This window comes from Anomaloglossus baeobatrachus, chromosome 2, assembly GCF_048569485.1.
Source record: "Anomaloglossus baeobatrachus isolate aAnoBae1 chromosome 2, aAnoBae1.hap1, whole genome shotgun sequence".
In the NCBI taxonomy this organism is placed as follows: domain Eukaryota; kingdom Metazoa; phylum Chordata; class Amphibia; order Anura; family Aromobatidae; genus Anomaloglossus; species Anomaloglossus baeobatrachus.
The window spans coordinates 764,062,674-764,087,538 of record NC_134354.1 but is presented as its reverse complement, the minus strand read 5'-3'; the positions used below and the strand labels follow the sequence as shown (position 1 = coordinate 764,087,538).

The following is a 24,865-nucleotide window of genomic DNA, read 5'->3' as shown; positions in this document are numbered from 1 at the left end:
CCTTCGGACCAGGAACCCTCGACATCTTGCCTGGAAATGGCTAACCCTCTTGCGAACTATATGGTACTGAAGGTGGAGTCTCCTTGAGCGGTAGAGGGCCTGCAGCCTCAGAAATCCCACTTTCATCTGGTACAAAGAGATAACACTATGAAATTGTAGCACAACTCATTATTTAAGGGGTTTTTTTACTTTCACTTTCAGTTTCTCAACATCTTCAAGACCTCTGATTGCTGTCAGTGAATGGAAATGCCCCCTTCCTCCCGGGAAAGTAAAAATGTGACCATTCGCATATAATGCACTGTAATGAGCCATACTTCTGTATCATCTGCACAGGACATCGATCAGTAATAGTCTCATTCACAGTCAGCAAGCAGAGTTCTTGATTCTGTGGGTAAATATGATTTTTGCATGGTTTGCCTACAATTGCTGTACGGGGTGGTGTAATACTTTCTCAGTATTTTTCCATGTAGATGTACCCTAATTATGCTCTATTTAAAGGGGTTATCTAGCGCCTCTCACTTGCGCATCGGGAGGTGTGAGCTGTTGCTGATGAGGCGTCTATTGGCTTCCAGTAAAGTCTTGCCCATGGCCAAAAGTTATAATGATGTTTTGTCTCCGTTCACACCTACAGTAAGATTCAGACTTGTTTACTTCCTGGTTCCAGACAGCAGTGCATTGTGGGAGCTCAGATGGCATAATCACCAATAGAACTAAGCTGTTAGGTCACATGTCTGATAGGAGGAGGAGCTAAACTGCTGTCTGGTGACCTTACCACTGTGTAGTTTCTTCTGCAGTTGTATCCTCTCCAGTATCTTTGGATCAGAAGAACTGATTTTCGAACCTTTACGAAATTAGACCTGGAAATATAAAACGTCACAAAAAATATTCAGTAAAGTGGTGTACTTAAAGGGGATGTAAAGGATGTAGGCTCAACCGTATGTAGGCGTAACCGCCCTCGCTATGTGGAAACAGTTACTATTTTACAAAGAAACGTCCTTAAAACCAAAGCACAAAAAAAGTCAGGATTTAAAGTGTAAGTGTCGTTTCTATAGAACGTCGGTGTCTGTGCTCCTCCCCCCTCCACAGCATCTTATGAAGAGTAACTGTCATCTCCTATGTCAGGAATTTGAAAATCTGTCTTCACTGACTGCAGATTTTACCCTTCATTTGAAAGTGAAAGCTCATTACTGGAGGAGAAGGAAGCAGGTTTTTCTGATAAGATATATTACAAAGTTGATTATTTTCATGTGTACTATTGACCTAGGAGATAAAAAAAAAATAACTCAACGGATACACTTTAAGCCAGACCTAACCAAAAATAGGCATTTCCTGACCAGTGTGAGGCATTCCTGGGTGGCTGTTAATTGTCCCTGGTGACTGAGGAACCGAAAGGGCCCTCTGCAACATAGTGGTATACTATCACGGGTGTGTCACAGGTGACAGACAACCATGTGTTTTTCAGGTTGTAGAAGGTCACTGCAATTGGCAACACAGAATGTTCCCTGACTTTCCATTGTTCCGGCTGTCAGTATTCATTGGTATAGGTAGCTTTCCTACTGGATTAATCTCTCTCCCTTTTGGACCCAGCAGGAACTCGCCTTCCATCCAGCTGCTGATCATCAGTATTCCCTTGGTGTTTAAATACCCCTTCTTCCTTAGGACTGTGCAGTTCCTTCAAGCTCAGGTGGCAAGCAGGTGGCTTGTACTCCTCTGTGGTATCGTTGTTGAAAACTCTGGTAAACTCCTACCTGATTAATCTAATAATAAGTAGTTCATGCATTTTCCCTCTATGTGTCCCCTGGTGTCTATAGTTGTTTAGTTGACGAAGAGCTCATCCCACCCATTCCCTATTTAGGGTCCAGCACTAGGGATACCTAGGGTCAGGTATCCGGCTCGGCGCACAGGTGCAGAACCTATCTAGGGTGGCGAGGGACACAAGGGACCAGCAGTAGGATCGGTAGGGGTCAACATCTTCCCTATCCCTAGACAAAGAGTTTCCCTTTCCTTTAGCTTGGTACTGAGGGATGTAACCCTCAGTCTGATATAGCGCCACACAACCAGCTCTACCCTCACCTACTGTATCTTCACCTATCCCTTGTAGACTGTGAGCCCTCGCGGGCAGGGACCTCTCTCCTCCTGTACCTGTCTGTGCCTTGTATTGTTTATGATTATTGTACTTGTCCCTATTATGTACACCCCTTTCACATGTAAAGCGTCATGGAATTGATGCCGCTATAATAATAAATAATAATAATAATACTCCCCTGTACTTAGTGTGACATATACATACCACACTGTAAGCGGAGGGTCAGTTAGATTTCGTACACTGACTTTATGGCACCATATTCTGGTAAGCTCACCTGTCTTTGAAGCCCCGCACCACCTTCTGGATGAGGATGACCTTGTCTGTAATGGCTTTGTCTCTTTCGATTTCCAGTAGCATATCATGATGGTCCTGCAACAACAAAAAACAAAATTAAATTAAACTTGTACAACACTAATGCGGGCGTCACACGGTAAGATCTATCGTGCGATCGGACGAGCGATCGTACCCGCCCCCGTCGTTTGTGCGTCACGAGCAAATCGCTACCCGTGTCGCACAAAGTCGTTAAACCGCCGTTACACGCACTCACCTGCTGAGCGACCTTGCTGTGGGCGGCGAACATCCACTTCCTGAAGGGGGTGGGACGTTCAGCGTCACAGCTACGTCACACAGCCGCCGGCCAATAGAAGCGGAGGGGCGGAGATGAGCGGGACGTAAACATCTCGCCCACCTCCTTCCTTCCGCATAGCCGGCGGGTGCCGCGGGACGCAGGTAAGCTGTGTTCATCATCCCCGGGGTGTCACACAGAGCGATGTGTGCTGCCTTGGGTACGATGAACAACCGGCACCATGAAAAATAAACGATTTTTTAAAAATAAGCGACATGTACACGACTCACGATTTGTGACCGATTCAGCGTCGCTCGGAGGTGTCACACGAAACGACATCACAAGCGATGCCGGATTTGCGTCACGAAAACCGTGACCCCCGACGATGCATCGCACGATAGATCGTCTTGTGTGACGCCCGCATAAGTGATGGTAAAACAATATTTGTTATTCACCTTCAACATAATTTTTATATAACCAATGTAAAATATCAGATCCCTAATCCTCTAATCTATGGCCATTACTAATATGAGCACCTCCCAACAGTAGTCAGGCTCTTGGTGGTCCTGGTTCATGTCAACAATGATGTAGCAGTGCCTTCTGTGACCCACAACATTAGTGGTCTTTATTTCCTCCCAAGAGGTAATCGACCCTCCATCTTTTGACCTGTTTGAACATTGTGTGGTGACTCCCATGATCCGTGTTCCAGGTTCCTGTGAACAATATGAAAATACTAATAGAGCCCCCCCCTCCAATATATATCTGTGACTCAGGTAGAAACATTAACCCTTCTAAAACATTTCCAAAAATTACCAACACCCCCTACACAGCTTCCTGATGGCTACTAATAGACTTCGGCAAGGACCCCAAAATTCTGCATGTATAAACACACAGTGTTCTTCCATGGAAACACGTGCAAAGCTCTTGGCCTGACCCAGCTATGGCCGCCCCTCGCCTTTTTTTGCACATGTTGATGTTATGGATTGTCCGCCCAGCTGTTCTCTCCATTTCCTGGCGGAGAAACCTCCATTTCCTCCAAGCGTTTCCTCCAGGAGTGACGGCTGCAGCGTCCCGATAAAAGACATAAGAGGGGATTCTGAACTGGATAGAATGTCATAAAACGTCGTCAATGATTATGCGAGGCAGGACAGCTGGAATACGGGAAAGTGACAAGGACTTTCTAGGAAAGGAACCCTAAAGTTCTCTTTCGGAACATAGTCTGCTTAATAGGGGCCATCGATGCCGTCTGTCATAATTGCCTTCTTCCAAGCCCTGGTATGATATTCCTATGTGGGAGCAATAGGGTCTGGCCACCCTTCGACCCAGTACATCTCGGCTTATCGCACATTGTCCACCTGATTCCTAAGTATAGAATAATGGCACCTATAGGGGATCTGTCACCTCCAAAATGCAAATTTAACAAATCGCTGGTATCCAGCTGTGAATCAGCATGTCTGTGTAGCGCCCCTGACTACATCAGGGGGCTACAGGGAACTGCACCCTGTCTTCCAGGGTGCAGGACCCAACCCCCATGGTTCTAGGTTCCCAATAACTGGTGTCACAACCATCAGCACTACAAATCCCAACCACACCTCACATCAAACCTGTCAGACACACCAGTGGGATGGTCAAGCTAGAGTAGGGCCACCCACCTAGGGGTCAGGCAGACTGGTGGGAGAGAAGTTCCAGTGAGTTCAGGGGAGTCGAGGAGTTGAGAGTAGCCCTCAAAGGGTGAGGAGCTGGAGTAGTAGCTCCCAGGGAGCGAAACCAAGGTTGGGTCGCAGACGGTGGTCCGGGACCACAGGAGTCGGGGACCAGTGGCAGTGACATTGGAAAGGGTACGATGGACATAGTCTAGAAGGACTGTCGGCATCAGAACTCCAAAAGAACTGACCAGTATCGAGCACGACGGGGTACAGGACCCTAGGTCAGGAGCAGGTCCATCCGTCCTGATAATTAACCTGGGAGGAAGAGTATCTTCATGAACTTCCCTGAGAACTCAGAGATTGAAGGCATCAGCACAATGCGGGGGGATAGGGTTCTCCATAAAAAGCAGCCCAATTGATATCCCAAGTGCCAGCCATCAAGAGCACAGCTGGCCTACACACAGGTAGCGGGGCCCCAACAGCTTCATGGCAAGGGGCCACAACAGACAACTAAAATTGTGCACAGAGACAGGGTCCGGACTATCAAGTGACACCGGTGGGAGCGGACACCTGGATGGGCTCTCTTGTAGAGACTGTGATGCACAGAGCCTTTGGTTTATCATCAGTGTGAGTGTCTGCTTTATAATCCTCATCCTGCACCACAACTACCCACAGTGAGTAACCTGGTCCCCCTGCACCGTGCGCTCCCAAACATCCCACCAAAATCCCCAGAGGCTGGGGCCTTCCCTACCTGCGGAGGGACTGACACCTTGCTGCTCCACACAATTTGCCCCAGTACTCCTTCCAGCAGCGGCGGTACTGCCATTACCGCAACCCGCAGGTGGCGTCACGAACTTCTCCCCTGTAAATAATCCCCCTTCCAAGGATTGGAGTTGTCGCGGGCGGGGAGGAGGGTGTCAGCACACCGCGCTCACCCCTTCTGCTCGGGTCCGGCGGCTGCCGCTGCTCAGTGGTGGCTCGAGCCGTGGGCCGGATCCCGGGGGTTTCTCGAGCGGCACTCCTCGCCCGTGAGTGAAAGGGGATTTGGGGTGTTGGGTTAATGTCCGTGACGCCACCCACGGTTGTGGTGATTTGTAGCACCACCGCTGCTCAATACGGGGATCCCGGGGATGGTGATGTGGAGCAGCCAGGTGTTGTGTTGCCCCTCCGTGGGTAGGGGTTGGTGATCCCGGGGCCCGGTGATGGCTTGGGAGGTGCAGGGCCTGGTGGGCGCAGGGACGCGGGGGCAGCGCTGTGCCTTGCGGCGCTGTGGTACTCACTCAGCCTGAGACGATGACACAGTTTGTACGGTAAACCAAACGGCTGGTAAGACGGTCCCACGGACGGCTGCAATTGCTCTCCCGGTAGGTGACGGTGATGTCCCTCTTCCTTGCACCTTGTGTACTAATTGGTTGCGATGGGTCCCCACCGGTAACCCGCTCCCCGGCTTCAAGCTGGGCCGGAGGAGCACTACTCTTTGCCCGCAGGCGCTGGCCCTCAGAAACTGGTGCCCTGGCGGTGGCGGTGTCTCTGTTGTACAGGTTGGGCTGTTGCCTTCTATCGGGTCTTGGTTGTTGAGGGATCTGCGTCCCCTTCACTGACGGATTCGGCAATTTACGGCGACTCCAAGCCTTGCCGGGGTCCGAGAGGCCCCTGCCCTGGTGCTGACTGTCCTTCGGAACACTGCTCCAGACCACCGGGCACACAGCCTACGGGGTCCTTCCAGGAACTTCCAAACGGTCCCCCTCCAGACAGTCACCGCCGTTGCTGACCTTGCTGACCTGTCCTGCACTTAGCTGGACTCTTCAGGCTCTTCTCCCTCTCTGTCACCACTCTTGCTTTCCTCCTTTACCACTTTACTTTTCTTACTGTCACTTGCTGTTTACTTTAGCCCAGCCTGGGCTACTCCTCCCTGACTAGACTCCACTCTCAAGCTCTTCCCTGAGCTGACTCCTCACACAAGCCCTGCCTGGGCTACTCTGCCTGGTACTTCCTGCCTCCAGAGCTGTGATCTCCTTGGTGGGCGGAGCCAACCGCCTGGCCCACCCCCTGGTGTGAATCATCAGCCTCTGGAGGAAGGCAACAAGGATTTTTGGTTCAGCTTAGATGTGCCTACCTGGGATGTGGGGTGTGGTGGTGTGTGATCTGTGTCCCCTGGCTTGCCCAGGGCGACACATTCCCCCTTAGCAAAATGCAGACCGTCCGCGGGCTGCCGTCCTACACCGGTTTTATTTTCCTGTAAAAAGGGGATAACAGGGTTAAACATAACATATTCACATTTTTAATAACTCTTCCCAAAACGGGAGGCACATTTCTTTAAACGTTGCAACGGTTTACGGTTACGGTTTCCGCTCTCTCCCACCCAAGCAACCTGGCCCTGATGCTGCCCCTAAAGCCCAGGCAGCACCCCTTGACCCACAGTCCAGCACACGGTACCCGAGCGGGATCTGTCCTTCCCTCCAGAGGGTAGCCACCGGTTCCTTTGGTGGCTGGGCCCCAGCCTGCTCTGCTGAGGGCCCTCCCTCCAACCTGCCTCTCCGGAGACGGCCTGCGGAAAACGGTAACGGTAACCAACATATTTACAAGCCACTAACGTCTGTGGTTGCCCTGCAAGTTCACGGGCTTGTCCATGGATAGTTCCCATGCAAATTAACTTTTTAACGGTCCCCACGGGGACAACGGTGCCGGCTCCAGCCGGTTGCAAATCACACGGTGAATCAGGTGAACTTCGGATCATTTCACTTCTTATCATTCGTTAAACTTTTAAACAAACAAACAGATGGTCCCAACGGGGACGGTATTGCGGGCATCCGCTGCCCTACTTGATGTCTTCGTCCTCCTCACCCGGTTCGGGGTGGAAGGACACGGGCACCAGCCCCTCCAGTGCGTAGCAAGCACGGCGTGGAAGGGCCGCTCGGTACCCGTTGCCCCCGGCCCGGGGAATATAAGTGGCCTCCATGCCAGACAGGGCAACGACCCCCTCCTCTTCTTCTGACACAGGCTCGGTGTCAGGCCCGGAGTCGCTATCTTCTGCCCCCGCCGCAGTTACAGAAGGGTGTACATCCGATGGGCCAGGTGCGGTGCAGCGCGCGAGCGAGCAGGACGGAGGTAACACAGGAGCCAGGGGTAGACCAGGTCCCTCAGCCGCAGCGACCGGTCCCTCGGGGACACAGGGGCGTGGGTCATTCTCCAGCTCCTCCATCACGGCCTCCACTCCATACACTCGCGCCACAGCAACCAGGGCCTCTACCTCCGCGGCCCACTGCTCCATCAGCCCGCCGATCTGACTCTGGTAGCGACGGCAGATCCCCGCCGCCCGGGCTCTCAACCATGCTGCTGTTCCAGACACCGGCTCGGTAGTCTCTGCAGAACTAGGTGGGGCGGACATCTCGGCAGTTGTGCTTTCCAGGAACCCAGTCAGACTGCAGAGTCCTGGCGTCCCTGCTTTTATAGCCGCAGCTACATGCGGCCAGCCGCCATCGCGTCCCCCTTAGCTCTTTCCGGCCCCTCCTCTCTCGGGGCGGGGTTTTGGCCTTCGCGCCTCTACTGCTCGAGAAGACGCTCGAGCGGGAACTTTTCGCGCCAAAGATGGCGGCTTCTGAAATTTTTCTGCCGGATACCTCCGGCGGTAATAAGGCGCACCTCTACCTGACGGCAGAGCGGTAAGATCCTGTTCGTGACGCCAAGTTGTCGCGGGCGGGGAGGAGGGTGTCAGCACACCGCGCTCACCCCTTCTGCTCGGGTCCGGCGGCTGCCGCTGCTCAGTGGTGGCTCGAGCCGTGGGCCGGATCCCGGGGGTTTCTCGAGCGGCACTCCTCGCCCGTGAGTGAAAGGGGATTTGGGGTGTTGGGTTAATGTCCGTGACGCCACCCACGGTTGTGGTGATTTGTAGCACCACCGCTGCTCAATACGGGGATCCCGGGGATGGTGATGTGGAGCAGCCAGGTGTTGTGTTGCCCCTCCGTGGGTAGGGGTTGGTGATCCCGGGGCCCGGTGATGGCTTGGGAGGTGCAGGGCCTGGTGGGCGCAGGGACGCGGGGGCAGCGCTGTGCCTTGCGGCACTGTGGTACTCACTCAGCCTGAGACGATGACACAGTTTGTACGGTAAACCAAACGGCTGGTAAGACTGTCCCACGGACGGCTGCAATTGCTCTCCCGGTAGGTGACGGTGATGTCCCTCTTCCTTGCACCTTGTGTACTAATTGGTTGCGATGGGTCCCCACCGGTAACCCGCTCCCCGGCTTCAAGCTGGGCCGGAGGAGCACTACTCTTTGCCCGCAGGCGCTGGCCCTCAGAAACTGGTGCCCTGGCGATGGCGGTGTCTCTGTTGTACAGGTTGGGCTGTTGCCTTCTATCGGGTCTTGGTTGTTGAGGGATCTGCGTCCCCTTCACTGACGGATTCGGCAATTTACGGCGACTCCAAGCCTTGCCGGGGTCCGAGAGGCTTCTGCCCTGGTGCTGACTGTCCTTCGGAACACTGCTCCAGACCACCGGGCACACAGCCTACGGGGTCCTTCCAGGAACTTCCAAACGGTCCCCCTCCAGACAGTCACCGCCGTTGCTGACCTTGCTGACCTGTCCTGCACTTAGCTGGACTCTTCAGGCTCTTCTCCCTCTCTGTCACCACTCTTGCTTTCCTCCTTTACCACTTTACTTTTCTTACTGTCACTTGCTGTTTACTTTAGCCCAGCCTGGGCTACTCCTCCCTGACTAGACTCCACTCTCAAGCTCTTCCCTGAGCTGACTCCTCACACAAGCCCTGCCTGGGCTACTCTGCCTGGTACTTCCTGCCTCCAGAGCTGTGATCTCCTTGGTGGGCGGAGCCAACCGCCTGGCCCACCCCCTGGTGTGAATCATCAGCCTCTGGAGGAAGGCAACAAGGATTTTTGGTTCAGCTTAGATGTGCCTACCTGGGATGTGGGGTGTGGTGGTGTGTGATCTGTGTCCCCTGGCTTGCCCAGGGCGACACAGAGTGTTAGCCGAACCCGGGTCTGGACCCCTCGAGCCACAAGCATCTCGGATCCGAGCACCCCGGTCTGCGCCGGGGCGGCACATCTGCAGTCGGCAGTTAGGCATCATCGACAGAGCAGCCCCAAAGAGGTGGACGCTGAGCACCTGAATAGCTGGCAGGTGCGGTCAGTGACTGTTCTGCAATGGCACCAAGTAGAAAAGGCAGGGAGCTAGCAATTACCTGCCTGTTTGCTTTTAGGCACATACTAAAAGAAGTCTTGGACAACCCCTTTAATCATTGAGTTCTAGTTTTTACCATTGCCACGGGTGTATATAATTGAACCACAAACCATGAAGTCTACTTCTACTTTTTGGATTTGGCAGCAGACGTAGCTCTACACGTCCACATCCGTTTTGCCCCTGATAAGGAGGTCTAGGTTGTAGATGGTGATGGACATGGCTCACTGCATAAAATCTGGTGCCCGACAACCTTCTCCACTTAACACCTGGCACCTGAGCTGGCTCTGCACATCATATGGACACCAGATCTTTCTGCCATAGATGGTGACAGACATGGTGTTCTCACTGGTGCCCACTTACTTTTCCAGCCTACATTTGGTGCGAGGCTTAGCTCTGCCTGAAGATAGAACTCTAATGCTACAGATGGGGACATACATGAAGGTCCCAATTCATCATTTGCACTTTATAAAATCATTTTTCTATTTTTTTTCTGTCTTGCCAAATTCAGTAAAGTTTTTTTGCTCCAAATTTTTCAAAATGGTTCATAAAATTTCAGCAAAAACAAAAAAGAAGATTTGGGTACTCACCGCAAAATCTATTTCTCAGAGTCTTCAGTGAAGGACACAGGAGACCATGTTCTATGCTGCTGCCACTAGGAGGCTGACACTTTGCAAAAAAAGGTAGCTCCTCCTCAGTAGGATACACCCATGAACCGGAGCCAAGATGATCATTTAGTGTGAAAGCATTAGGAGAAGCAACTTAAAAAGAATATAGACTGGCTCAACAGAGATATCTAAGAAAAGAGGGTGTTGTGTTCCAAATAAAGGCTCCGAGAAAGAGATTTTACAGTGAGTACCCAAAATCCTCTTTTCTCTATCGCTTCATTAAGGAACACAGGAAACCATAGGACGTCCCAAGTCAGTCCCCAAGGGAGGAAAAAGAAGGACTAGGGAGAAAGAAGGCAGAGGCGAAGATCTCAGGTTAGAACCCAGCCACTGTTATCTGTAAAACTCCTCTACCCAGACCCAAAACGTCAAGAAGAAGGACTAAAAAGGAGAGCATTCTATAGAACCTGGAAAGGCAATTACAGAGCCTTAAGGTGGTAAGACAACTAGAATGATTCCCAGGAACACGAACAAGGGATCCGAGCGACTGGAAGAAACTGTCCTAGACTGAAAGGGAAGAACTGTATGAGGGAAGAGTATCTGCCCCAAGGAGAAGATTGGAAACTGCCTTAGGAAAAGAAGAGGGAACCGGACACAAGAACCACACCGTTCAGGTGTAGGAAGGCAAGACAACGAGGCAGGACTATCAGTACTGAAATATGCCCATGGAGGGGATAGAATCAGAAAGAAGTCTTCCAGGGAACAAGGAGTGACATAACTAGAAAGGAGACCAAGGAGAGTGCTGTAGTGCGTCGAACATCAGAAAAAAAGGTTGCAGGGATCTACGAAAAGCCTCTAGAGATCTACTTAGCAGGCCCACCTCACAGAATCATGAACATTGAACAGAACCAAATACCCTGACAGGATGGAAGGCAGGAAACAGAGAAACAACCCCCCGGACACAAGGTCCAATGGGAAAGGCATGTATGAAGAAATAGGTTTAAAAGAAGAGGGCTGAACCGCTTTGATCATGGTCAATGACCCAAGTGGAGAAACCAGAAGCTCCTAGCACTGTGGCTCACTAGCCAAACCGGTAACTAGAAGGAATTAAATTCTGGTGGAGGTAAAGACAACATATATAGACGTTTCCACAGGGCATTTGCTGTAAGGTAGACTACCCACGCAAGGAGGTAGACTACTTCTGGATACCTGAAGAATCAGGAGGATAGGTAGTCTGGGAGCCTACCAGAGACCACCAACAGAGGCTTGCAGGACCCGGAAACGAACTGAGGCACCTAGTAGCATGCTTTGGATTCCATCAGATCACTGTTAGGCATGCTCCACTGTAAATAAATATGGATCAAGACTGTTTGATAAGGAACCGCTTCCCTGTCGAAAGCTTTAGTGTAGGAAAACGGTGGTCTGGAGATTATCCTGGGGATGTGAGCTGTTGAAAATGCCAGAACTTGTTCAGTCCATGACCAGAAGCGTCTTCCGTGACTGACCAGGATAGGTTTCCACTTTGGAGATAGAAGAATGCACTGGACAGGCAGAGACACCTTCGGTAACCCAACCAGCAATGACGACTGGTCAGGAGGGATGAGCCTGCGACCTGCAGGACAATCTTAGGCTGAGTTCCGCATGGTGGTTTGAGCTGTCCGGGTGATGCCACACTGATCCTGAAAATCCTGATGTGGTCACCGGGAGGGGAGGACCAGAATACAACTATAAATGCTGATAAGGATACAGCGATTTAGGATCGCTACTTCCAATAGGTGGCGCTGCGCTAGAGTTTGTCTCCTTTCCTGGAGAGACAATTTGGATAAGGATACAGATTCTAGTAGGCGGAGACGAATCGTTTCTTGTGGTGAAGAGGCTCTTGTACCCAGTCTATAACAGAAAGATGTGAGGTGATCTGACTCTCGTAAAAAAAAAAAAAAAGAAGAAGCGAGTGCCAAGAGACAGATTGTTATGGCTCAACCTCCCTAAGGTTGAGGTCACTAGGGCTGAACTGCGATTTGCCCGGCCCCTGTGGCCCATTATATATGGCAGGTCTGACTAGCTAAGTAGAAAACAAAGCAGTTAGGCTGCTGTTGCGATCAGCTATGTGGTTTGTGACAGAAGGTGGGTTTGACTCACTGGATAGTGGATAGAGCCACTAGGACCACTGTCACTATCAGACTGTAGCAAATGTGAGATGGAGGATCTGACTGACTGTATAGTGGACAAAGCACTATGACCGCCATTACGATCAGTCGTGTGGCACATGGAGATGGTGCATTTGACTCACTGGATAGTGGAGTGATCACTGGCCCTGTAACCAACCATGTGGTACATAGTTGAGGGATGATCTGAGTCACCGTGTGGTGGACAGAACACCTAAACCACTGCTGTAATAGGATAGCTGAATCGTGGTAGCTGGTGGATCTGACTCACTGGATAGTGGACAGAGCGCTTGAACTGCTGAGCGATCAGCCATGTAGTTCGTGGTAGATAGTTGGTCTGAAATTGGATGGTGAACAGAACAGATGGACCTCTGTTGCAATTAGGTATGTGGAAGGTACTGTAGAACAAAACAGGTACAAGAGCCGAGCGGTGCAGGAGCAAAGGATATGTAGGAAAGTTTAGAACCTATGTGAAGTCTAAAGGCATTGACCATAAGGGGTACTTTGCACACTACGATATCGCAGGTGCGATGTCAGTGGGATCAAATCGAAAGTGACGCACATCCGGCGTCGCTGTCGATATCGTAGTGTGTAAATCCTTGTTGATACGATTAACGAGCGCAAAAGCGTCGTAATCGTATCATCGGTGTAGGGTCCGACATTTCTGTAATTTCGCTGCAGCGACGGTACAATGTTGTTCCTCGTTCCCCTGTGGCAGCACACATCGCTGTGCGAGAAGCCGCAGGAGCGAGGAACATCAGCTTACCTGCGTCACCGCAGCTCACACCGGCTTTGCGGAAGTACAGAGTTGGGCGGGATGTTTACGTCCCGCTCATCTCCGCCCCTCCGCTTCTATTGGCCGCCTGCCGTGTGACGTTGCTGTGACGCCGCACGACCCGCCCCCTTAGTAAGGAGGCGGTTCGCCGGCCAGAGCGACGTCGCAGGGCAGGTGAGTGCATGTGAAGCTGCCGTAGCGATAATGTTCGCTACGGCAGCAATCACAAGATATTGCTGCTGCGACGGGGGCGGGGACTATCACGCTCGGCATCGCAGCATCGGCTTGTGATGTCTAGTGTGCAAAGTACCCCTTAGTCTGCCTTATCATCTCCCAGGAAGGGAGAACAGGGCGCCCTCTCATTGTGAAGAGAAAATTTAGCTGAACGAGGGAAAGTTCTTACTTAACGATAACAGTTTGCCCCAGTACCGAAGCCTGTGACTGCGCTGGAAGTTGTGGCAAGCAATCCCAGGATGGAGACCTACATACACATGTGGTCAAAATTGTTGGTAACTCTCATTTAATGAAAGAAAAACCCAGAATGGTCACAGAAATAACTTGAATCTAACAAAAATAATAATACATAAAAAAAAATCTATAAAAATGAATAAATCTTTAAAAACACAAAACTCATGAAAATAATGTGACAAGAGGGACATGTTAAATCAAGGTGTGTCCATTAATTAGCATCACAGTGCCTACAGTCTTGTGATCAGTCAGTGGGCCTGTATATAGGGCTATAGATACTCACTGTGCTGTTTGGTGACACACTCAACATTGACCAGAGGAAGTGTCGCGGGCGGAGGAGGGGACGCCGCGCTCTCCCACTGCTCGGGTCCGGCTGCCGCTGCTGCTGCGGCCTGCTGCTGCTCGGTGGCTCGAGCGATGGGCCGGATCCCGGGGACTCGAGCGGCGCTCCTCGCCCGTGAGTGAAAGGGGATTGGTTTTTGGGATAGTTTATTGTCCGTGACGCCACCCACGGTTGTGGTGATTGTATGGACACCACCGCTGCTCTGTATGGGGATCCCGGGAGCGGTGACAGGGAGCAGCAAAGTTGTTGGTTCTCCCCTCCGTGGGTAGGGGGTAGTTGTCCCGGGGCCCAGTGATGAGGTGGGTGATGAGGGATGGCGGGGCCGGTGCAGGGCTTGGTGGGGTGCAGGGACGCGGGGGCAGCGCTGTGCCTCACGGCACTCTGGTACTCACCTGAGACGGTGACACAGTTCTCGGTAAAACACACGGCTGGAAAGACGGTTCCCACGGACGGCTGCACTTGCTTTTCCCCAGTAGTTGACCGTGACGGTCCCTTTTCCTGCACCTAATGTTTCTGTGTTGGTAGCGATGGGTTCCCACCGGTTACCCGCTCCCCGGCTTGGATATGGGCCGGAGGAGCCCCTCTCTTTGCCCGCAGGCACTGGCCCTGAGAAACTGGTGCCTTGGTGGTGGCGGTGTCTCTCTACAACGGTTGGACTGTTGCCTTCAATCGGGACTTGGTTGTTGGGAGACCCAGAGGTCCCCTTCACTGACGGATTTGGCAAATTCACGGCGACTCCTAGCCTTGCCGGGATCCGAAAGGCCCCTGCCACTGGTGCTGGCTTCACTTTGTATATCGCTCCGGTACCGCCGGGCCACCACCCGTCCGCGGTCCTTTCGGCAACCTCCGGTCAGCCGCTCCTGCGGACAGTCACCGCCGTCTGCTGACCTTGCTGTCTCAGTCCGGGGCACACACCCGGACCAGCTTCAGGCTCTACAAACTGTCACTTTTTACTCCTTCACTCAAGCTCCTCTACTACTTCCTTTCCTTCTACTTCCACTAACTTTTCTTATCTTGCTTCTCACTCAAGCTCTGCCTGAGCTAAACTGCCTGCTTTTCCCACCTCCAGGACTGTGAACTCCTCGGTGGGCGGAGCCAACCGCCTGGCCCACCCCCTGGTGTGGACATCAGCCCCTGGAGGAAGGCAACAAGGATTTTAGGTTAGCCTTGGTGTTCCTAGCTGGGGTGTAGGGTGTGTATGTGTTATGACCTGTGACCCCTGGCTTGCCCAGGGCGTCACATTCCCCCTTAGCAAAATGCAGACCGTCCGCGGGCTGCCCGTCCAACACCGGTTTTATTTTCTGAAAAGATATAAAAAAGAATAACACACATACAAATTATGACATCATCCCACATCGGGAGGTTCGGTACTTAAACGTTGCAAAACGGTAACATTAAAACGGTTGCGGCTGCCGCTCTCTCCCACCCAAGTAACCTGGCCCTGATGCTGCCCCTAAAACCCAGGCAGCACCCCTTGACCCCAGTCCTGAACCAGTTACCCGAGCGGGATCTGTCCTTCCCCTCCAGAGGGTAGCCACCGGTTCCTGTGGTGGCTGGGCCCCTGCCTGCTCCACTGCGGGCCCTCCCTCCAACCTGCCTCTCCGGAGGCGGTAACGGTTAGCTGCAACAACAGATTTTTATTTACAACCCACTTAACGTTTGTGGTTGCCCTGCAAGTTCACGGGCTTGTCCATAGGAGTTCCTATGCAAAACTTTTTTGAAGGGTCCCCACGGGGACAACAGTGCCGGCAACGGCCGGTTCCCAATCACGGTAGACAATCAGGTTACTTTCGGTAATCAATTTTTTTCATTTTTCACTTTCTCAAAACTTTCAACTTTTAAACACACAGATGGTCCCAACGGGGACTGTGCAGCGGCACTCCGCTGCCCTTACTGTGCACTTTCATCCTCCTCACCCGGCTCTGGGTGGAAGAACACGGGCACCAGCCCCTCCAGCGCATAGCAAGCGCGGCGAGGAAGGGCCGCCCGATACCCGTTGTTTCCACTCCGGGGGATGTAAGTGGCCTCTGTGCCCTGCAGAGCGACGACTCCTTCATCTTCCTCCGAAACGGGCTCGGTGTCAGGCCCGGAATCACTATCGTCCATCTCTGCGCCAGGCGGGTTGCCGCCAGCTGCCGCAGTTTCCAGGCTTGTCACTCTCTCGGCCACGGTCACGAAGGGGTGTACGCCCGATGGACCAGGCACAGCGCGGTGCACGGGCAAGGAGGACAGAGGTGGTATGGGGGCCAGGGGTAGACCGGGTCCCTCAGCCGCAGCGGCCGGTCCCTCGGGGATATAGGGGCGTGGGTCACTCACCAGCTCCTCCATCATGGCCTCCATTCCATACACTCGTGCAACTGCAGCTGCATCCTCCACCTCCGCGGTCCACTGTTCCATCAGCCGGCAGATCTGGTCCCGGTAGTGTCGGCAGATCCCTGCCGTCCGGGCCCTCAGCTATGCCGCTGTCCCGGACACCGGTTCGGTAGCCTCCGCATAGCTAGGGGGAGCGGACATTCTTTGCAGGGGTCGGCGGTTCGTGGGGTCCCAGCGTCCTTATCTGTATAGCCGCGGCTACATGCACTCAGTCGCCATTTCGTCCCCCTTAGCCTCTTTCTGGCCCCTCCTCTATCGGGGCGGGGTCTTGGCCTTCGCGCCTCCACTACTCGAGAAGACGCTCGAGCGGGAACTTTTCGCGCCAAAGATGGCGACGTCTGAAATTTTCTGGCCGGACACCTCCGGCGGTCACAAGGCGCACCTCTACCCAACGGCAGAGCGGTAAGATCCTGTTCGTGACGCCAAGTTGTCGCGGGCGGAGGAGGGGACGCCGCGCTCTCCCACTGCTCGGGTCCGGCTGCCGCTGCGGCCTGCTGCTGCTCGGTGGCTCGAGCGAGGGCCGGATCCCGGGGACTCGAGCGGCGCTCCTCGCCCGTGAGTGAAAGGGGATTGGTTTTTGGGATAGTTTATTGTCCGTGACGCCACCCACGGTAGTGGTGATTGTATGGACACCACCGCTGCTCTGTATGGGGATCCCGGGAGCCGTGACAGGGAGCAGCAAAGTTGTTGGTTCTCCCCTCCGTGGGTAGGGGGTAGTTGTCCCGGGGCCCTGTGATGAGGTGGGTGATGAGGGATGGCGGGGCCGGTGCAGGGCTTGGTGGGGTGTAGGGACGCGGGGGCAGCGCTGTGCCTCACGGCACTGTGGTACTCACTCAGCCTGAGACGGTGACACAGTTCTCGGTAAAACACACGGCTGGAAAGACGGTTCCCACGGACGGCTGCACTTGCTTTTCCCCAGTAGTTGATGGTGACGGTCCCTTTTCCTGCACCTAATGTTTCTGTGTTGGTAGCGATGGGTTCCCACCGGTTACCCGCTCCCCGGCTTGGATATGGGTCGGAGGAGCCCCTCTCTTTGCCCGCAGGCGCTGGCCCTGAGAAACTGGTGCCTTGGTGGTGGCGGTGTCTCTCTACAACGGTTGGACTGTTGCCTTCAATCGGGACTTGGTTGTTGGGAGACCCAGAGGTCCCCTTCACTGACGGATTTGGCAAATTCACGGCGACTCCTAGCCTTGCCGGGATCCGAAAGGCCCCTGCCACTGGTGCTGGCTTCACTTTGTATATCGCTCCGGTACCGCCGGGCCACCACCCGTCCGCGGTCCTTTCGGCAACCTCTGGTCAGCCGCTCCTGCGGACAGTCACCGCCGTCTGCTGACCTTGCTGTCTCAGTCCGGGGCACACACCCGGACCAGCTTCAGGCTCTACAAACTGTCACTTTTTACTCCTTCACTCAAGCTCCTCTACTACTTCCTTTCCTTCTACTTCCACTAACTTTTCTTATCTTGCTTCTCACTCAAGCTCTGCCTGAGCTAAACTGCCTGCTTTTCCCGCCTCCAGGGCTGTGAACTCCTCGGTGGGCGGAGCCAACCACCTGGCCCACCCCCTGGTGTGGACATCAGCCCCTGGAGGAAGGCAACAAGGATTTTAGGTTAGCCTTGGTGTTCCTAGCTGGGGTGTAGGGTGTGGTGGTGTTATGACCTGTGACCCCTGGCTTGCCCAGGGCGTCACAGAAGCAAAGGAAAGAGTTGTCTCAGGAGATTAGAAAGAAAATTATAGCCAAGCATGTTAAGGCCCTGTGCGCACTAGAAAAAGAATTTTTCTCAAGAAATTTCTCAAGAAATTTCTTGAGAGTCTGAAAGATTAGCACACTTGCGTTCAAAAAACGCACCAATAACGCAGGCGTTTTTACTTTGTTTTTGATACGTTTTTTCCGCATGTTGGTCCCTGCGTTTTTTTACCATTATCTATGGCGTAGTTACATGCAGAAAAGAAGTGACATGCTCATTCTTTTTCTTAAGAAATTCTGCAGAAAGAATTTTCTTGACAAAAAATGCAGTGTGCGCACAGCTATTTTTTTTTCCATAGGTTTTGCTGGGGAATGTCTGCAGAAAGGTGACAACCATTTTCTCAAGAAATTTCTGCAGCAAAAACGCGAAACAAAGCGGGTAAAAATGCAGTGTGTGCATAGGGCCTAAAGGTAAAGGTTATAAGACCATCTCCAAGCAGCTTGATGTTCCTGTGACTACAGTTGCGCATATTAGTCAAAAATTTAAGATCCATGAGACTGTAGCCAACCTCGGTGGATGTGGCCGCAGGAGGAAAATTGATGACAAATCACAGATACGGATAATACGAATGGTAACAAAAGAGCCCAGAAAATCTTGTCCAGAGATTAAAGGTGAACTTCAAGGTCAAGGAACATCAGTGTCAGGTCGCACCATCCGTCGTTGTTTGAACTACAGTGGACTTTATGGGAGATGACCAAGGAGGACACCATTGTTGAAAAAAAAAATCATAAAACGCCAGACTGGAATTTGCCAAACTACATGTTGACAAGCTAAAAAGCTTCTGGGAGAATGTCCTATGGACAGATGAGACAAAAATAGAACCTTTTAGCAAGGCACATCAGCTCTATCTTCACAGATCGAAAAATGAAGCATATCAAGAAAAGTGCACTGTCCCTGCTGTGAAACATGGAGGAGGCTCGGTTATGTTCTGGGGCTGCTTTGCTGCATATGGCACAGGGTGTCTTGAATCTGTGCAGGGTATAATGAAATCTCAAGACTATTAAGGAATTCTACAGAGAAATGTGCTGCCCAGTGTCAGAAAGCTTGGTCTCAGTTGCAGGTCATGGGTCTTGCAACAGGATAATGACCCAAAACACACAGCTAAAAACACCCAAGAATGGCTAAAAGGAAAACATTGGACTATCCTGAAGTGGTATTGAGCATCTTTGGAAAGAGCTGAAACGTCTGGAAAAGGCGACCTTCACATATGAGACAACTGGAGCAGTTTGCTCTTGAGGAGCGGCCAAAATACCTGTCGAGAGGAGCAGAAGTCTCATTGACAGTTATAGGAATTGTTTGATTGCAGTGATTGCATCAAAAGGTTGTGCAACTGACTCGCCCACCCCAGGGCTATGGGACACCCGGTGCCGGACCGGACTAGTCCGGTGGTAGTCAGTGGTGGCTGGGCCCGGCTCCGTGGCCCTGGTGGGTGTCAGTTGAATATGTGGCTTGAATTAAAGTTTGTGTTCGTGACGCCACCTGTGGTATGCGGCTACTAAGCCGCCGCTGCTGTGTGAGGCCTCCGGGATGATGTTATGGCAGCAATGGTAGTACTGCTCCCCACAGGTGGAGCAATGCCCGGGGCACGGTTGGTGTTTGTGGAAGTCTATGGTGCTGCGTGACTAACACGGTGCAGGGCCGACCAGCAATGAAAGAAACAGGCACAAACAGTAGTCTCTTTACCTTTTCCTCTTTTACTCGGCAGAAACTTAGTCCAGGGAGACCGTCACAGATGGTAAAGATGATCCGGCCGGCCTGGAAGTGCCTGGGGTGATCTTTGGCCAGTTGAGTATGAGGCCTACTCCTTAATCTTTCTCTGCTGTGTTAGGACACTGCACTTTGGGTTTGCAATTGCCCTCTTGCTGCTGGGACTTGTTGTTCGTCCCCTTTTCTGTGTGGTAGACTGCGCAGGCCCTCTCTGGTGCTTCTCTGCTGGAGTCTACACCGGGCCCTTGGGATGCAGCTGTACCTTCAGATTGCTTCTGGGACAGGGGGCTTACAGCTCTCCTGCCCTCCGGATTCAGCTACCAGGGATGGATTTTATGCCCTGGCAACTACAGACTCCGATGTCCGAGTCCCTGCTGTGCCTCTCTGCTCCCCTTGCTTCACTGGGCCAAGCTATCCCAGCTCTAGGCCCCAGTTTACAAGGCAGCACTACCCTGCGTCTGCACTCTTTCACTCCTGTCTCCAGACTAACTACCACTTCCTCCTTCCAGCCAGACTTAAGGAATGCTCCCTGAAGTTCCAGGTTCAGAGCTCCCCCTGCTGGCCGGAGGGAGAACTGTGTTGAGTGTTAACTTACTGGCCAATAGATCTCCCAATTACCTCCAGGCTCAGCATTAACCCTTTTGGGAGGGCAATGCTGTTGTGGCGACCAGGTCCTGGGGCGCCACACTCCCCCTTAGTTAAATTCAGTACTCCCGGACTGTAGAAACAAACATGACATGTTAGAACATTTCATCCCATTATGGGAGGCGCAAATACTTTAACGTTACAACCTTAAACATTACTATAAGAGTCCAGTGTGGCTCCTTGCTGGGTGTCCATTACACTGCTCCATGGGGGACCCGCCGCGTTCAAACCCCCAACGTAGGCTCTGGGCGTGCGTCAGAGCATTGATGACCCCACTCTATGCACGCCGGACGGGTTTTTCTTCAGGGGTGTTGAGCACACTGGTGCTAACTATGAACAATTTAGGTGTTGGCCACCCATAGTCCAGTGGCCCAATTGTCCATTTTCGCAATCAAAGAAAAAGAAAACATTTTGTACACAACATGACAGACATTTTGCATAACTATTTACATTCTAATAAGTACTCTTTCCCTTATACAGTTGACTCCCTATACCTTAGAGGGGGTTGTCCCCGAGTGCTGCGCTGGGACCTACGTAGCTCTGGTGTTTGCCCCTGACTACGTGGTGCGTCTTCTATCTCAGCACTACAGGTGGGCCTAACCCCCATAGGTAAGCGTGATGGTTGCCTTTGTGATCTAAGAGTCGCCAAGGGTATGACAGGTTCACCACTGACAGGGAGTTGATCCTCCTGTTCCACTGCTGGCGTGTCATCTCGTGCTGGAGCGGACGATTCTTTAGGTGGATCCGGAACCTTTTCCGTTTCTGGCTCGAACAACTGCGGAAACGTCAAAACTGGTACCACTATGGCATTGTTTATTCGGGTCCAAGTTTTGGGGAACTTTCCAAGGATGGTTTGAATCATCTCCCCTTCTTTCTCTTGACTTTGGGGACTTCCTTGTACTCCTTCCATTTCTCTTTGGATTCTGCACCGTTCAGGGCACGCTTTCAGGCGGTCTCGGGAAATTGCTTGATAGGTCTTGCCTTCATCTTTGCTTATGAGGCATACCTTACTATTGTCAAAGTTGGAGGGGATAATGGTGTAGGGCTCGCTTTCCCACTGATCATCCAATTTATGCGCCTTCCGCTTCTTCTTGAGGACTTGTTCTCCAGGTGCTAAGGGAGTTGCTGGGGCTGTTTGATTGTAATGCTGTTCTTGTCTCGTTCTTGCTTGAGACAGGCTCCTCTCTACGCACTCCTGGACCTTACGGTACCGCTGCTGCCGTTCTGTATCCCAATCCTCTATTTCTTGAACCGCCTCAGGCGACACAGTCCCCATCTCAAAGTCTACAGGCAACTTGCCTGGTCTGGCTCGCATCAGGTAAGCGGGGCTGCAGTTGGTCGAATTCACTGGGATGTGGTTGTACAGGTCTACCAGATCTGGCAACTTTTCTGGCCATTGGTTCCTTTCCTCCAGCGGTAGGGTCTTCAGCATATCAATAACCACATGGTTCATTTTCTCGCACAGTCCATTGGTTTGAGGGTGGTACGGTGTGGTTCGGATTTTCTTACAACCGTACATGTTACAGAACTCTTGGAACACTTCAGCCTCGAATGAAGGACCCTGATCAGTCAGTACCCTTTCCGGATAGCCGTGAGGTCGGCAAAAGGATGCCTGGAACACTCTAGCTGCTGTCCTGGCTGTCTGGTCCTTCACAGGCACTACTACCAGGAAACGAGAGTAATGGTCCACAATGGTGAGGGCGTACACATAGCCTGACCGGCTTGGTGTTAACTTCACGTGGTCCAGGGCCACCAACTCCAGGGGCTGCTTTGTGACAATTGGCTGCAAGGGAGACCTTTGGCTGGCATCGTCTTTCCGCCTCAGGTTACACGGGCCACAGTCTCGGCACCACTTCTCGATCATCTTTCTCATGTGCACCCAATAGAACCGATCACGGAGTAGGGCCTCCAACTTCTTCCACCCGAAGTGTCCTGCGTTATCATGATACGCTGCTAGGACCATTGGAGCATCTCTCTGCGGAACCACTATCTGCCAGACAAGTTCATTTGTTCGATAGTTGACATATCTCTTGCAGAGCTTGCCTTGGTAGGTGAACAGTCGTCCCCTCTCCTTCCACAGCTGCTGGGCTTCCTCTGGAGCGTCTGGGCCAAGATGGGTCTCAGCTTGCGCTAGCTTCTCTTTGACCAATCGCACGGCCGGGTCACCGTTCTGTGTTTCTTCCCAATTATGGTGGAGTAAGGGGTTGACCGAGACCCCGTGCTGGCTTGAGCACTTCACTCCCACAGCATGCTCACACTGGGACACACCTTGGTGATGGAAAGCCGGTAACTCTATCTCTTCGAGTTCATCCATGTCTTCTCCAGACTCGGGCAAGTGAGGCATTCTGGACAGCGCATCAGCATTGTTATTCTTCTTGCCAGCCCGATACTTGATGGTAAAGTCAAAGTTAGACAGCCGGGCCATCCATCGCTGTTCCATCGCACCTAACTTGGCTGTTGCCAGGTGTGTCAACGGATTGTTGTCCGTGAAGATGGTGAACTTGGCCGATGCCAGATAGTGCTTGAAGCGTTCAGTCACTGCCCAAACAATAGCGAGGAACTCCAGCTTGAAGGAACTGTAGTTTTCTGGATTCCTTTCTGTGGGCCGAAGCTTCCTACTGGCGTACGCTATCACCCTCTCTCTGCCTCCCTGTACCTGGGACAGAACTGCTCCCAGTCCCACGTTGCTGGCGTCTGTATACAGTACAAACGGTTGGCTGTAGTCAGGGTAGGCCAGAATTTCTTCTCCCGTGAGAGCCCCTTTCAGCCGGACAAAGGATGTTTCCAGTTGGCTGCTCCATTCAAATGGAGGGCTCTGCTTCTTAGCCTGCTTTGGCTGGCCCACCAGGAGATCTTGAAGGGGCGCTGCTATCTTGGTGAAACCATCAATGAACCTTCGGTAGTAGCCCACCAGTCCAAGGAACTGCCGCACCTCCTTCACTGTGGTGGGTCTTGGCCAGTCCTTGATTACAGTGACTTTCTCCGGATCAGGTGCCACACCTTCTGCGCTGACCACATGACCCAGGTACTGTACCTTTGGCTTCAAGAGGTGACATTTGGACGGCTTGATCTTCAGGCCATATTTCGACAAGGATTCAAACACTTCTGCTAAGTGCTTCAGGTGGTCCTCATAAGTCTTGGAGTAGACTATTACGTCATCCAGGTACAACAGCACGGTTTCAAAGTTGTGGTGGCCCAAGCAGCACTCCATCAACCTTTGGAATGTCCCTGGGGCGTTGCAGAGCCCGAATGGCATACAATTGAACTCACAGAGGCCCATTGGTGTCGTGAATGCAGTCTTCTCCTTGTCCGCCTCTGCCACGGGAACCTGCCAATACCCACTGGTGAGATCCAAGGTGGAGAAATAGTTAGCTGACTTTAAGGCTGTTAGTGACTCCTCTATTCTGGGCAGTGGATAAGCATCTTTATGTGTAATGCGGTTAATTTGCCTGTAATCTACACACATTCTCATTGTACCATCTTTTTTCTTTACGAGCACTAGTGGAGCTGCCCAGGGGCTACAACTATCTCTGATAACCCCAGCCTCCTTCATTTCCCGTAACATTTCCTTGGCACACTGATACTGTGCGGGGGGTACAGGGCGGTATCTCTCTTTAATGGGATGATGATCACCCGTGGGGATTTGATGTTTAACCCCTTTCACCTGCCCAAAATCTAGGGGGTGTTTGCTGAAGACCCGCTCGTACTCCTGTACCACCCGGTAAACCCCATGCTTTTGGTGCGAGGGGGTGGAGTCGGTGCCTACATGTAATTTTTGGCACCAGTCTTCCGGCTGCCCCTTGGAGCCATTGTCTTCCGCCTGGTCGGACGGGATCAAGGGTTCCACTGCTTTAATGGTATTGTTACTGACAGTGTACAGTTTTGCTACAGTGGCGTACCGGGGCAATTTGGCCTCCTCCTCCCCACAATTCAGGACACGGACGGGCACTCTCCCCTTGCGGACGTCCGCTACCCCTCTGGCTATCAGGACTCCAGGCCTACTGTCTGAATACACTGGTTCTACCAAGGCATGGTAATCCTGACCCTTGAGGCCTATTGCTGCCCGACACCATATCAACATTTCACTTCTTGGGGGTATTACAATGGGGAGGGGGTCACTTACCCTCACACTGCCAATTTCTCCTCCGGCTAGCTCTACTTGCTGCCTCCTCATCAGGGCTCTGATCTCCCTCTGTAGGACACGCTGCTGCCCGGAGCTGGCAGTTTCAGACGCCTGTTGCAACAAAATTATCACTTCGGCAATACAATTTTCTATCACATTTGTACCAAGGGTTAGCAGTGGGTCAGATTCTTTGCGATCTATATCTACAATTATCATCCCCTGACATGGCAATTCCACCCGCCCCACTTTAATGGTTACTTCTTTGTACCCAATTTGAGGTAAGGGCTGACCATTACTGGCCACAATCGTTAAATCATCATCTGGGCCATGGTCAATGTCTGAATCAGCCCAATATCTTTTGTACAGTTTGTGGGGGATGGTTGTTACCTGGGACCCCGTATCCAGGAGGGCATTCAAAGGGATCCCATC

At 52.3% G+C, this 24,865-nt stretch overlaps 1 protein-coding gene across 1 annotated transcript in view; it reads right to left on the bottom strand.

Moving 5' to 3' along the window:
- MYO7A (myosin VIIA) overlaps positions 1-24,865 on the bottom strand; it is a 136,549-nt gene that overhangs the window by 73,221 nt on the left and 38,463 nt on the right. Inside the window, 3 exon segments of the mRNA XM_075337501.1 lie at positions 1-126; positions 773-857; positions 2,361-2,455. Coding sequence (XP_075193616.1) covers positions 1-126; positions 773-857; positions 2,361-2,455 — 306 coding nt within the window.